This window comes from Paramisgurnus dabryanus, chromosome 6 (assembly GCF_030506205.2).
Source record: "Paramisgurnus dabryanus chromosome 6, PD_genome_1.1, whole genome shotgun sequence".
Taxonomy (NCBI): domain Eukaryota; kingdom Metazoa; phylum Chordata; class Actinopteri; order Cypriniformes; family Cobitidae; genus Paramisgurnus; species Paramisgurnus dabryanus.
In genome coordinates, this window is record NC_133342.1 from 27,806,456 (window position 1) to 27,820,357 (window position 13,902).

The 13,902-nt window shown below is 37.3% G+C and overlaps 1 protein-coding gene across 6 annotated transcripts in view; it reads left to right on the forward strand.

Moving 5' to 3' along the window:
* Positions 1–5,742, forward strand: part of dlgap1a (discs, large (Drosophila) homolog-associated protein 1a) — a 126,459-nt gene extending 120,717 nt beyond the window's left edge. For 4 of the 6 annotated variants that reach the window (XM_065276418.1, XM_065276422.1, XM_065276421.1 and 1 more), the window contains 2 exons: positions 3,033–3,188; positions 3,764–5,742. In XM_065276418.1, the coding sequence (XP_065132490.1) occupies positions 3,033–3,188; positions 3,764–3,979 (372 nt within the window). In that variant the 3' untranslated portion in view covers positions 3,980–5,742. The other 2 variants (XM_065276420.1, XM_065276423.1) reach the window with 2 other exon arrangements.
* The last annotated feature ends 8,160 nt before the right edge of the window (positions 5,743–13,902 follow it).

The window sequence follows — 13,902 nt, forward strand, 5'->3', positions numbered from 1 at the left end:
ATGGAAGGCAAAAAATCCACATCTAGGCGCTCACATAGTTATGAAGGTAAAACGCCTTTATTTTAAGACAGGGCTTTGTAAAATTGGGTGACCATATGTGCCATTCTTCCCGGACACATCCCGTCCAGGATTTTGTGTTCGTCTTCCGGAAGTCGTATTTGTCGACCGCATACGTCATAGGGGATTATTATTATTATTACAGAAAAGCAACCGTTACATTTTAAGGTAAGAATGAAACTATGATTGTATATCTTATGTTTTTAACTGAATGGCGTATGCGGTCAACAAATACGACTTCCGGAAGACACACCAAAATCCTTGACGGGATGCGTCCGGGAAGAATGGCACGTATGGTCACCCTATGTAAAAAAACACCAAAGCGCTTCAGCCCAAACAGGCTTTCGTCAGGGTGCTAGAATCTAGAGCAGTGGTCCCTAACATGGTGCCTGCAGGCACGGAGTCTGTGAGTTGCCCACCAAAGCACATTCTATTAATAGTCTCAATTTTAATATTTATTTATTACATATTTTTTATATAAGCTTGGCTTCTTTTATGTATGTTAACAATGGACAAACATATCAACAAGTAAAATAAAAAAGCTTTGAGTAGACTTTATAGACCTCCAAACCATTGTGTTAGCCCAAAAAGGTTGGAGACCCCTGCTCTAGAGAGTAAGAATTGGTTAAAGAGAGACACCTGTGCACAATTTCAGGATCTCACCACTAGAGGTCTCTTTGAAGTAAACTATTCAGCAGTTTATCAAACAATCCAAAACACTTTAACCAACAATCCAAGCATAATCACATAAACCCAAATACAAAAACTATATAATTGGACACCAAAACTATGATGAAAGAAAATAATAAAAGATTATATGAAAACAATCTTCCTGCAAAAAGATAAAAAATCATAAAAAAATATTTATCTTTTTGCAAGAAAAACTGTTGAATAGTTTACTTCTAAGGGACCTCTAGTGGTGAGATCCTGAAACTGTGCACAGGTGTCTCTATTTACTAATTCTTCCTCTCTAAGACAGGAGTGGGGAACCCTGGGTCCTGGAGGGCCACTGTCCTGCAGATTTTTGTTCCAACCCTAATCAAACACACCTGAATTTCATTTCCAAGTAATCCTGAAGAATTGAATTAGAGTTTTCAGGTGTGTTTAATTAGGGTTGGAACAAAACTCTGCCGGACAATGGCCCTCACGGACCAGGGTTCCCCACCCCTGCTCTAAGACCTTGTTCACACTGTCAGTCCAGATCTGATTTTGGTGCATATCTGATTGGAATCCAATCACATTTAGAACGTGTGAACGGCCAAAAACACATGAAATCAGTTTTTTTCTAATCTGTTTCAGGCTACATCCAGAGGTGGTTTAGAATCCATTTCAAATCACATTTCCAGAAATTAATTTCACTCTGACCGTTCTGATCGAATTTGTGTAGCTTTTTGGTTACGACAACCCCAGCGCGACTTTTGGAACAGTCCATTTCTGATGAAATGATAGAGGTGTTTGGAAAAGTCCATGTATTGGGGAATTTAGTTTCTACAATGTCAGACGTCGAGGCAGATTGTTGTGCCAGCGTAATGTCATTGCCATAACAGTGCAGATAACACAGAACACGGCAGAACGCTATAGACGGTTTCATTGAACGCACGTGCAGTGACGCGATACACTTCTGGTGCGAACTTTACTTCCGGTTTCAGTTTTTTTTTTTATGGTCTGACTAGTTGCTAAACTGAACTCTTGAACAAATACCTCGTCGAAAATAACAAATGTTTTGGTTTCCTAGGTAATCTACGTGTTGTTTATTTTGCTTGTTATATAAATAAACTAAAGTACTTTTTTGTTAATTATTCCTAGCGGAGTTTACCGGAAGTTACGTGTTGACCACGAAAGCGCTTATTTATGTTGTTACTGCTGATACTGTCTATAGGATGCACAGATCGGATTTGAACAGTTGTAATACACAATATGGACAGTGAGTCTGTCAAATCGGATGTTGACGTGAATTATTGCTGCCCTGACGATCTGGTAAAGTAATATTTTGAATGAGAAATCATGTATACTGCATATGTGTATGTGCTCGAGTATAGCTTTGAAGCTGCACGGAGACGTGTGTGTGCGCAAGAAGACAACGTCCGTCTTCATCTCGCGCAGGCCCGGACAAACCTTTACTGATGGCCTCTGTCCTAGACCCTGACCATAAACATCTCTCTTTTTGCACAAACAGAGAAAAAAGACGCAATGCGAAACTTTTTGAAATGTGTCCTGCTTTAGAAATGGCCACTGTGGTAGATGAAAAAGAGACAATCCGCCCTTTTTTTTACTGCATGCTCTTTGATCATGTAGGAATTAGGGGTGGCCCGATACGATATTCTGTATCGATATAAGTCCGGTATTGGATATGGAATATTGTAGAAATCAGGGAGTACAATCCAATCTGATTTCAAAACGGACCTTAACTGTCATGGCAACTTTGCGTGAAGTGTGACTTCCTGAGCAACATGAATTGTAGACAAGACCGACATTATCATAATTCCTCACGCTTTGTCTCACAGCCTATAAGTTAACTCCTGTTAGCATTGCATTGTGGCCAAATCTTTCAAACACGGTAAGAAGCGTCACATTTATTTAGGCCAATCACAACATACAGATTAGCTGGCCAGTCAGGGACACAACGCTTTTCAAATCGATGAGTTTTGTACAAAATCAGTGCGTTTCAGGAAGACAGTACATGTGGAGCTACAAAAATGTGTTTTTGAACCATAAACCACGCATTCACATTAAATTATACCAAATACACAAAATAACGTTGTTTTTAGCAATGAAATAGGAAAAAAGAAAGCTCTTATTTGTAAACAAATGATAGCTGACAAGCTCAAATCAAATCCTCCTCAGCGTCCTTTCAATATTAACTAAAGTACTTCACTGTCAATATCTGTCAAGGCTTAGCAGATGTAACAAGGCCATCAGTGTAATTCATCCCTCTTGCATTCTCGTTTTGTCTCCATTACCTATTTTGGCCTCAGCAGAACCCCAACGCTCACCCGAGGCCAGTGGCTCAAGATCTAGCAGGATTCTGGGATATGCTCCAGCTCTCCATTGAGAATATCAGCCTGAAGTTTGATGAGCTGCACCAGCTCAAAGCCAACAACTGGAGACCCCTCGATCCTCCAGAGAGAAAGGTACAACAAACTTGCAGAATCAGTTTGGTTCGACTCATTTAGACTTGTAGAAGGGGTAACATGTCTTTTTTTCATTCATTTGCATGATCTGTTGCTTCTACAGTGTCATACTTTGCATTCAGCAGTCGGGACGTGCAACGGCCAATATTAGGAAGCTATCATCACATTTTGCTTGCGTAAATCAGCTAAACGTTGCAAATCAGTCCCCTAACGTGACGCTAATGCCTCCATGTGCCTTGTGTATCGTACTGCTGTTGTTTTTCTGTTGTGCCGTAAAGCGAGACTGTGAATGTTTCTCTCAATCATTCTTAATTTCCTGACATCCTCTCCATGTTTGTTTTGTTTGTTTGTTCGACAGTGAGCTGTTTCCATCTGGCACGCACCACGGGGGCACCGGCCCCCAGCCTCTCACCCCCGCCGGGCCGCTCTCTCTTACCGCACGCATTCGGCTAGCGCTCCTCTGTAGCGTTAGCCGCGGCTGGCTTTAGTGTGCTGTCTATGTGCAGGTGTGCCATATCGCGGCTCTTTCTCCGCCCGCCGCGGCGGCTAACTGACTATTTGTCGTCCCTGTTCAGGAGAGAAGGCTGCCTCCCCCAGTGCCAAAGAAACCCCCGAAAGGCCACCCTCCGCTGGCCAGGGACCGCTCGCTGGAAAGCACCGAGAAGCAGCGGCAGGAGGCTCGCAAACGCTTGATGGCAGCCAAGCGAGCCGCTTCTGTGCGGCAGAACTCGGCCACAGAGAGCGCAGACAGCATCGAGATCTATATACCCGAAGCCCAGACCAGACTATAAAACTGCCAGACGTACAAAAATTCTGAATGCTATTGTGAGCACAACGCATCTCATTGATATCTACAGTATTCGCCCAACCCTACAATCACCATATTAGGAGCATCATACACCAGCACCATGATAGCACAGTAGTAGTAATTTGAACAAAAATGACATCCTACGTTATTAGATCATTCCCACTCTTAGTCACTTTATATACAGTTTTTTCCTCCTGCATTTGTAAACACACATAAACATAGAAAATATATATACACACACTACATGCACATGTGTATACTGACCTCTAATAGAGCCATTGGTTGACCTCTGTCCACCGTGTACATAAACATGTTTAAAGACACACACACACATGAAAACAAATGCGTATTCGCTCTGAATGACATGGACTGGGTGTTTGTAATATAATCAAATGATTTTCCCCTAAGGGTTAAAGGGGCGTTATAACAGGTGTAATGTTTGACTTCACCACAGTCTTTCTCATTTGTCTCTTTTTCTTCTCTCTCTCTCACACACTGTCTTAATCTGACAATTTGAAGTGATCATAGTGAATTATGTTCCTAGCCATGTGAAGTAGGTACTCTTCGGTAGAAAACGCTCTGTCAGTCCTTCTCAGTAGTGCCATCTAGCAAACACTGTATCCTGTTGGCAGTATAATTATTATTATTGTTGGTTTTTTTTTTTAGGTTTATTTCTTCATAATTGGGAAAGTATTACCACCTTACAGGGTATTTGAAGCTAAAAGCAATACGCATTTAAAATGATTTTTAATGCAAATTCATTTCGAATGAAAAGATGCCTTCATTATCCTGTAGCCTGTTATGTTCAGCTTAGTAGTGTAAACTCTTATCGATGGCCACTCTTATTTTAAAAACTCTACTCATATGTGGCACATTATATTCTTTAGTGCATAATATACAAATAAACCTACTTACCAATTTTTATAACACAGAATTGGGGCCTTTTGTGGATTTTTACGCTGACAAGTTGTGGAATGAGGTGACACTAAAAGGGGGAATTGTAATCAAATGCAAGCTTTTCATCGTTGATCACAAGATTATGTCTTTCCAGTAGCAATTTCAGTGACTTAATTTAATGTGTTTAAATACTGTGTTGGGGCACAGGGGGAGGTTTGTTTTGTTTTACTTATTTATTTATTTATTGCTGGGTTGTGACTCTGAGAGGACCATTTGACTCCGCCTGGTCGATGGTGTCAGGTGAGCTAGCGTTAAACTCTCAGGAAAAGACAGAGATGTAGTGAGTGCAGCAAAATCAGGGTCTCCCAGTGGGTGATGTTTTATGCGTGTTTTAAAGAATGTATGTATTGGTGAATAGGTATGCGTGGTTCGTGTGTATGTGAGTCTGTTTGCATACTGTATGTGTGTGAGTCTATAGAAGTGCTTCCTAATTTCATTGGTTAACACACTTTTTTTGGAAGAAGTTTAGTAGCCTCATGAACTCGTGTACAGTATCAAAGCCCCTCGTTCTTCATTTTAATCTATATTGTTTGTACAAAACAACATGGATGAGGATGTTCCTGTTAGCATGCAGACACAATATGAGTCCTATAGATATATATATTTGATTTATATTATTTATTTATTTATTTATTTATTTGTCTTACTATTTGGGATTTATTTTATACAGTTTTGATTCTGTTTAGTGATCTGTCATGCCACCCTCATAATTGTGAATATGTTGTACTGTATGTATAAACAATATATGTGCATACATACGATGAACAAAGAATAAATTCCTGAAACTTTTTTCTCTTTACATGCATTACAAAATGTATGAGGATTCAACAGCTCTCAACTACTTTCACTACTTTTCTGATCATGCTTTTATAACTTCAAGTTTTTTTTAATGTTTTAACTAATATTGTCCAGGGAAATATTAATTCTTTGAAATGTGTCAACATGTACGGTACTGTGCAAAAGTCTTAGGCCACCACCACCACCAGACTTGTTGTTTTAGAAGTTTTAATGTCCATCCATATTTATTTTTCAATCTATTTTATTAAGATACAAACAAAAAATACAGGAAATATGTACAAAAAATTCTGAAGTCTTCTTTAGGCATCGTCGGCATTTAGTATGACCTCTCTTGGCACTAAACACATCTTGAGCGATTTTGAGCAGAATGAAGTAAAAAGAAATTTTCTTTCAATTTAGAAATTAGGATTTAATTTTATTTAGGTTTAAGAGATCCTGCAGTCTCCAGCTATTGCTCAAGTAAAAGGGGAGTTTACCCTAAAAACTTGACACATTCATAGGTGTCATTTACACTGGGGACATGTCCCCACCACTTTTTGAAATGGCTGATTTTTGTCCCCACCACTTTTTGAAAGCATTTGGTTAAAATATTCTGAAAAATCAAACAATACCTATGCAATACCTATTACACTGCAAAAATGACTTTCTTACTTAGGGATCTTGTCTTGCTTTCAGTAGAAATATCAAAAAAATCTTAAATTGAAATGCTTTTTTCTTGATGAGCAAAATGATGTAAGAAAATAAGTCTAGTTTTTAGAAAAAAAATATACAATTTAAGTGAATCCGTGATCAAAACAAGCAAAAATATCTGCCAAAAATAAGATTTCTTTTTTCTTAAACACTTAATTTAAGCTTAATTTTTTCACCCCATTGGCGGATATTTTTGCTTGTTTTAAGCACAAATCCACTTAAATTGTATAGTTTTTGTCTAAAAACTAGACTTATTTTCTTACGTCATTTTGCTCATCAAGAAAATACATCTTGATTTAAGAAGTTTTTGATATTTCTACTGAAAACAAGACAAAAATACTAAGTAAGAAAGTCAGATTTTAAAGAAAAAAAATGTTTTCAGTAAAAATATAAAAAAAATCTTAAATTAAGATGCTTTTCTTGATGAGCAAAAATCTAGTTTTTAGACCAAAAATATCAAATTTAAGTGATTTTGTGCATAAAACAAGCAAAAAATCTGCCAATGGGGTAATGTTCCAAGATTTTTTTGCTTGTTTTATGCACAAAATTACTTACATTTGGTATAAAAATTGTCTAAAAACTAGACAAATTTTTTCTTGAAAATCATTTTTTACTGTGTACGGCTGGTTTTGTGGTCCAGGGTCACATATGTTGTGTTGTGTGCTTATAGTGTGTTTTCATTTACATATGTAATAAATTTCATTGTAATCATTGACTTAACATGCTGCTGTTATCTACAGTATGGTGCTTTGGCACTGTTCGGTTGAGCTGGTGTTGCAGGGACTGTTACATGTGCAGTCGACATTGTTGAGGGTTTTTGTGTTGTTGACCGGCCTACACTATGCCCATTTTTGATGCGCCGTTATTCAATATTTTTCCCGTCCTGCTGTAATGATTTTTCATCTGATCTTTTGTCCCCACCACTTTTCAACACAAACTAACGCCCCTGGACACATCAATTTACATTTTTACAGTTTTTAATACTACATACACATTTCCAGTATTTTCTGGATGTATTCTATTAAAGAGACAATTATATATGATCACTTTAACATGGCAAAAACAACAAATCTTATTCTGGCATGGTGGCCTAAGACTTTCGCATAGTACTGCAAATGTGGTAAGTTGTCACAGGAAACCTGCTAAAAAAAAACATTTAAACAGGAAATCAATTATGAAATACAAAACTATATGAGCATATATTAAAAAGTAGCATAGTCGTTACCAGGATTGCTTTCTTTGTTTAAAATAAATTCATTTTATATTTCTATTTTTCTTATCCCTGTAATACTGCAGTACTCGACACCAACGCTAGGCGTCTCTGAGACTCCAGCCTCACAACACAGTTGTGTCTCGTGTGCACCTTGACTACCTCCCATACAGGATTTGTATATTGAGTGTCCCAATATTTTCTAACTTTATTGAGTAAACTATTTAAAAGATATCTTTCCCAGAATGTAATAATGTTAAAAGTATATATTATAAAATGTAAAATTATAAGGTTTACAGAAAGAGATCGTACGATATCTTAGAAAGTATCTGGGGAAAAAATATGAAACTGAAGTATTTAAAATTAAATGGGCAATTGTTAAACTAATATAACTTTCTGACATAGTAGTAAAGAGTCGCAATAAATGCAAAGTAGCCTACAGCATTACTGACAGCACGCTGCAGTTCATGACCAGTATCAGTAAACACTGCAGTAATATACAGTAGGTAGCCTGTACAAAAATCTTAGCCCGCCGTGCCAGAATTAGATAAGTTGTTTTTGCAATGTTATAGTGATCATATATAATTGTTTCTCAGTCTCTTTAATAGAATACAACCAGAAAATACAGGAAATATGTATATAGTAAAAACTTTATATAAAAATGTAAACTGATGTGTTAAGTTTTTAGGGAAACTGCAGGATCTTTTAAACCTAAATAAAATTAAATCCTAATTAGGCTACTGATTTTAAAGAAATTATTTTTACTTCATAAATATGGATGGACATTAAAACTTGTAAAACAACAAGTGGTGGTGGCCTAAGACTTTGGCACAGTCCTATCTCTAACGTCATTTATAAATCTTATAAATAATCTTATAAATTTGTGTTGCTCAAGGCTGGAAAATATATTGCAAACAGTTACAAACCCAATGTGTTGCTCTGAGATATAGAGCTGATCGACGGTCGACAGTTTCGCTTTCCTTAAAGTTTAACTGATGTGAGAAAAGCGATGTGAAAAGCAATGCCAGTTTCCATCAATCTTTCGTAGGCTATACACGAGTCAGTTTTTAATCTCAGTCTGTATGCTATTTTTACTTTGATTGTGTGATCATATTCTAGCTAAATAAGAATATTATCAATTTTGGGTTTTAAATATGGTCATATAACAAAATGTCCGGTAGCCTATAGCCTACTCTTTCAAAAAGCCTACAACGTTGCACCTCAATAGCTCAAATTAGTATAGGTAGACTTAATATTGATACAAAAGAGAGAATATTAGTAGCATACATCCGAGGTATATTGGTACCAAATATTATAGCTAAATTGTATTTATTTGGGATTTTTAAAGGGTACTTCCCCACTGAAAGCTTTCTAAACGTGTAGGCTAGTATAACCTGTAATGCACAAGAATCAACAATCTGTATATAAATACACTAATGTTGCATTACACATCTGTGTCCATGACACCTGACTGCTCTGCCTGCACTGTCCCGCTGAGCTTTATCATGATAAAATTATCATTAAATCACTTTAGCATCCTTAAAATTCAGTCCCTGCAGATGAACATAATACCTTTAATTTTCCAAACATGATAAGTGAAAAAGGAAAAAGACCAATCAATGTCTATATTACCAGGGCGCCTGATAAGGAGAAACATCTAACACCCCCCGCGTTCCCCTTTACCAAAGGTTTTTTTGCTGGACGCCACTGAGGAGAAACACCTCACTAATCTCAAACAGCCGGGGGCAACCATATTTTCAGATTAACACAGTGACAGGACAAATCAATTAGTCTAGGATGTAGTGAATCAATAATCTTCCTTAATCTCATAGAGGATAAACGTAATCATATAAATATAACAGTTTTATAGGTGCTCTTTACGCATTTGAGAGGATTATTTCAGAATCAAAACACTTAATTTTGGGGTTTTTAAACCACATTCTTTTGTTCAAAGTCCACAAAACCGAATCTGTTGCTGTTAATGCTTAAAATATGTTGATGTTCTTAATCGAAATTAACAATTTTAAATCGATTTATAGGATGCTGAATCAGACAAGTCTTGATATTACAGGAATAAATCTCTCTTGTCTTATAAATTGCGAAACAATATATTATCATGGGGCGTGGACACTTTATTTGTTGTGAATGCAGGAATCTCCGCCGCACACCCCACGACTACCCATCTAATTTGTCTGGCAAGCAGGAGGACGGGCGCTCAGTGCGCTGTTGCTGCTCCTGTTGCTCTGGCGCATGTGGCTGGGTTCCCAGGGATCCCCAGTGTTCTGCAGCTTGCGCTTCTGACAATCTATGACCCTTCAAAGAGGCCGTGAAAACGCAAGGCTCCTGTCGTCAATGGTTGTCTACCAGTCATTCTTTTTGAAAACCAGGTCAATAAATGTAAGTGTATCAACAATGAAAGCCACTTGACAGGCGCATCGACAAAGTGTGGTGCCTTTTATCGTTTTATATTATCCACACGCACGAGGACCAATAGTACTGACATTGTGTAGCTATTGTCTCAACAATTGTTGGCCATTTGTTGTTGAAGTCCGGAATAGATTTTTTTAAATTGGCCGCAAAAAGGGTTTTGCGAATAGGAAGGCCAGTCAAAAATCATGTCCTCCAAAACATTTAACAAGCTCGGAACATCTAAGATCTTTCAAACTCATTTTGCTTTGTTAAGTAGCCCAATTATTGTCGTTGATTAATTCACTTAATCTCCCGTTATCTAATCCTTTAACTAATCCTTTTTGACATTAGAGATTACGGATTACAAGCAGTTATCCGCTATGAGGAATTAAATTGAAATTATTTAATCCATAAATAAGTTTTATTTCTATAAATAATGATTTTTTTCCCTTATTTGGTACACAAATGATTTATAAAATGATACACTCTAAAAATGCTGTGTTGTTTTAACCAATGACTGGGTCAAATTTGTAGGTTAGTTAACTACCTTGTTTTTTATCTAACCAAAAGAACTCTGCATTTTAGTGTCTAATGGTTATTCTTAATGTACCATTACGCTTATTTTTTCCCTGATAATCTGTTTAATATTTCACGCTAACGTCACTTCTTCCTCCTCTAGCTTGTACTAGTGGCCTCGTGAACTGTAATGCACCATGACCTACGAAATAAGACGTCTCATTTATAATGCTCATCGTTGTAACGTCTGTTCAGAAAATCCATGTGTTGCTATTCCCATGCCTGCTCAAGGTCTGCACGGGCCGCGGCCTTAGAGATATGTGACATTGCTTAATTGATAGCGCAAAGGTGACGGTCACGGTTCTGTCTGTGCTTAATTGGTGAATGACTCGCTTTGCTGAACAACCGGTGGGTGCTCAGGTGCCGCGCCACAGTGGACTACAGGTGCAACATTAGAATTCACGAAGAGTTAAGTTTATGCACTTAAACGTGAACTATGTGTCTTTTAGTAAGTTTCGTTTAGTGACCTATTAATAATTGTATTATCATTTAATTGGCGATAATAATGCACATCTTTAACCGGACGAAAGACTTAAAATTTGAAGACCATATATTTGCATCATCCTGCATCCTAGTAATAAAATTGTTTAATAGCGCTTCTCTTACAAAAAAGCACATTTATCAACATTTCTTTTTAATATTGTAATGCGTGTTTTAGCATACAAGCTGTACGCCTGCTCTCTTCATTCACTGCCGGCAGTGGGTCTCTTTGAGCGCAGAGCGCGCAAGTGGTGCGTTTCCCACGAATTGTCCCTCGCGTTGCAGCTTGCAGCGGGGTGCAACAACCATACACTCACCAGACCCTTTCTCCCATTTACTAACAAAGTGACCCCCTCCATCTTTATTTGAATAGCGGAGAATAGGGTTGTTTATGGGCTCCAACCAGTTAGCATCTCAGGTACCAGCATAATTTGTTGTGAGGTGTCTTACAAACCTCCCCATTGGCGACCACTGTGAGGCACACTGCTTTTAATACCAGTACCAGCCCCCTACATAATAAAACCATACCCGCTGCCTGTCGTTTTTTCACTGGTGTATATTAATTCTTGTTTGTTATTCAAGGACTTGTTTAATGGTGTGTTGTGTTAAAAAAACACTTTTGCTTTAAATGTAACAAAACTCTTTTTGTTAGATCAGTTAGAGGTCAAGCGTTTTACAAAGCTGGATTTAATTATTTGATCCTTTATTTAATTTCTTAATGCGTTTTTCAGTAAAATATTATTTAGATAAAAATAATGATAAGATATTAGTGATTAATAATAAATATTAATGAAACTAATAGTGATCAACATAAAAAATTAAAAATAAATATTTAACTTTAAATTCAAATTTATTTGTTTTTAACTATTTTAAATGTAGGCTAGTAGTTTTTTTTAAATAATATCTTTGGCCCTGTCCATCCAAAGTCATGTTTTTCTGATTTACGGATTTCTACACAAAATCAATCTATACAGGTTGCAACAGTAATGAACATTCTGTGAAAATATCTTGATATCTAAGGCAATATCAAAGATCAAAGTGAAAATGAATGACTGAAAACAAACTTTAATGATCCTAATCTCATATATCTATAGATTATGAGACTTTAGCCTGGATTATACAATGGACCATTTGTTGTTTTGTCAAATTTGCAAATGTGATTTGACAGCAAATTTGATAGAACAACAACTGGTCTTTTAATGTGCAACTACCGAATGTTTTATTATTTTATTAATAATGAAACTGCTTAAAACAAGACAGAAAATATATTGCGGACTCTTTCCAGGCCAAAATGTTTATGGACAAAACATGAATAACTGAAGTCAGCCAGTCTTCAATAAATATTTTCCTCCGGGTGTAAAACCACTTACAAGCAATACATTACAATAGTTCTAATAGGTTACATGTTGAATTTCAAAGTCATGGTTAAACAATTAATTGATTTTTCAATTAATTTGCAAAACATAGAAAAAAAATCTTATCCTGCTAATGTTACCTGTAACCTTCACAGCGCTCCTCTTCATTTCCATCACATCATTTATTTCCATCACATATGTTTTTTTTTTTTCAGATCATTTTGGGTTTCATTTAGTTTTGAGTTTTTTAATTTATTTTACAAAGGTGTGTCATCTGTTGTACATAACGTATTGTCACAGACAATCATTTAAGGCCACTATGGGATGTTCTCGTTGAAAGCATTGAAACGCCTCCGCTTTACTACTAAAGTTCTCGCCATTTTTCTTGTGATTGTTTCCTGAACAGGCGAGTGTCCACTGCTCCGATACAAACGTGCGGACAGGCACCCTAAAGCCGTGATTGATGAGAGACCTATTCTTTACCCTTTCTGCCTCTTAAATGACAGCGCCTTTCACTGACATCACTCATACACAAATGTTTGTGCTGTATTGTATAGATCTCGTGGCCAGCCAATGGGGCTTTAACATAGCTGCATGTCTTGATAATTAAGAGCCCGAAGAAAGGGGCTGCGCCGCACGCGAATGGTGGGCAATGAATGGAATACATGGTTACCTGCTTTAAGAGGAGCCTCAAGGTGACAGGGTCAACAGTACCCACATCCCTGACCCCTTAATTACATGTGATAACTGTGCACTTTATACATTTGTTGTTAATTGTAGGAAGACAAACGGGTAGACAATACCAACATTTGGCCGTCATTAAGACCGAGGGTGCGTGCCTCCTAATAACTTCAATGTTTGTTTAACATCTGGGAAACTGGGGAGTTACCTGATTCACATGAAATGGAAAATTTGTAGAAAATTATAAACTATGTTTATATTGGTATTTAAAAATGTAAGTGATGTGCTCCTGTATCTGAACATTGCGTTAGCAGCACAAACAGTCATGGGTTCGATCCCTTAAACACACATACTGGAAAAAAATGTATGCATTAATGCATTGCAAATTTCTATGGGTAAAAAATGTCTGCCAATGCCAAATGCATAACATGTAAATGGTGCAACATGATCTCCTACCGTCTGTCTTTTCAATAAAAAAATATCCTCCTCCACAACATCTTTATTACCATTTTAATCTGGTCACATATTGTGATGATGAGATGCTTTTTCTGATATAGTTGTCAAAATAGGCAGCACCGATGGCTTTGTCAACAGTCTAGACCATATCCTGTCAATGTTTTGGGCTTAGGGGGCGTGTACTAGGGGATGGCCTGTAAAGATGCCCTACACTAAGGTGTGCTGCCTCAGCTGCAGGCGCTGGGGGATGCTGCGTGCTGATTGGTTGGCACTTACGGTCAATGGCACGCGACT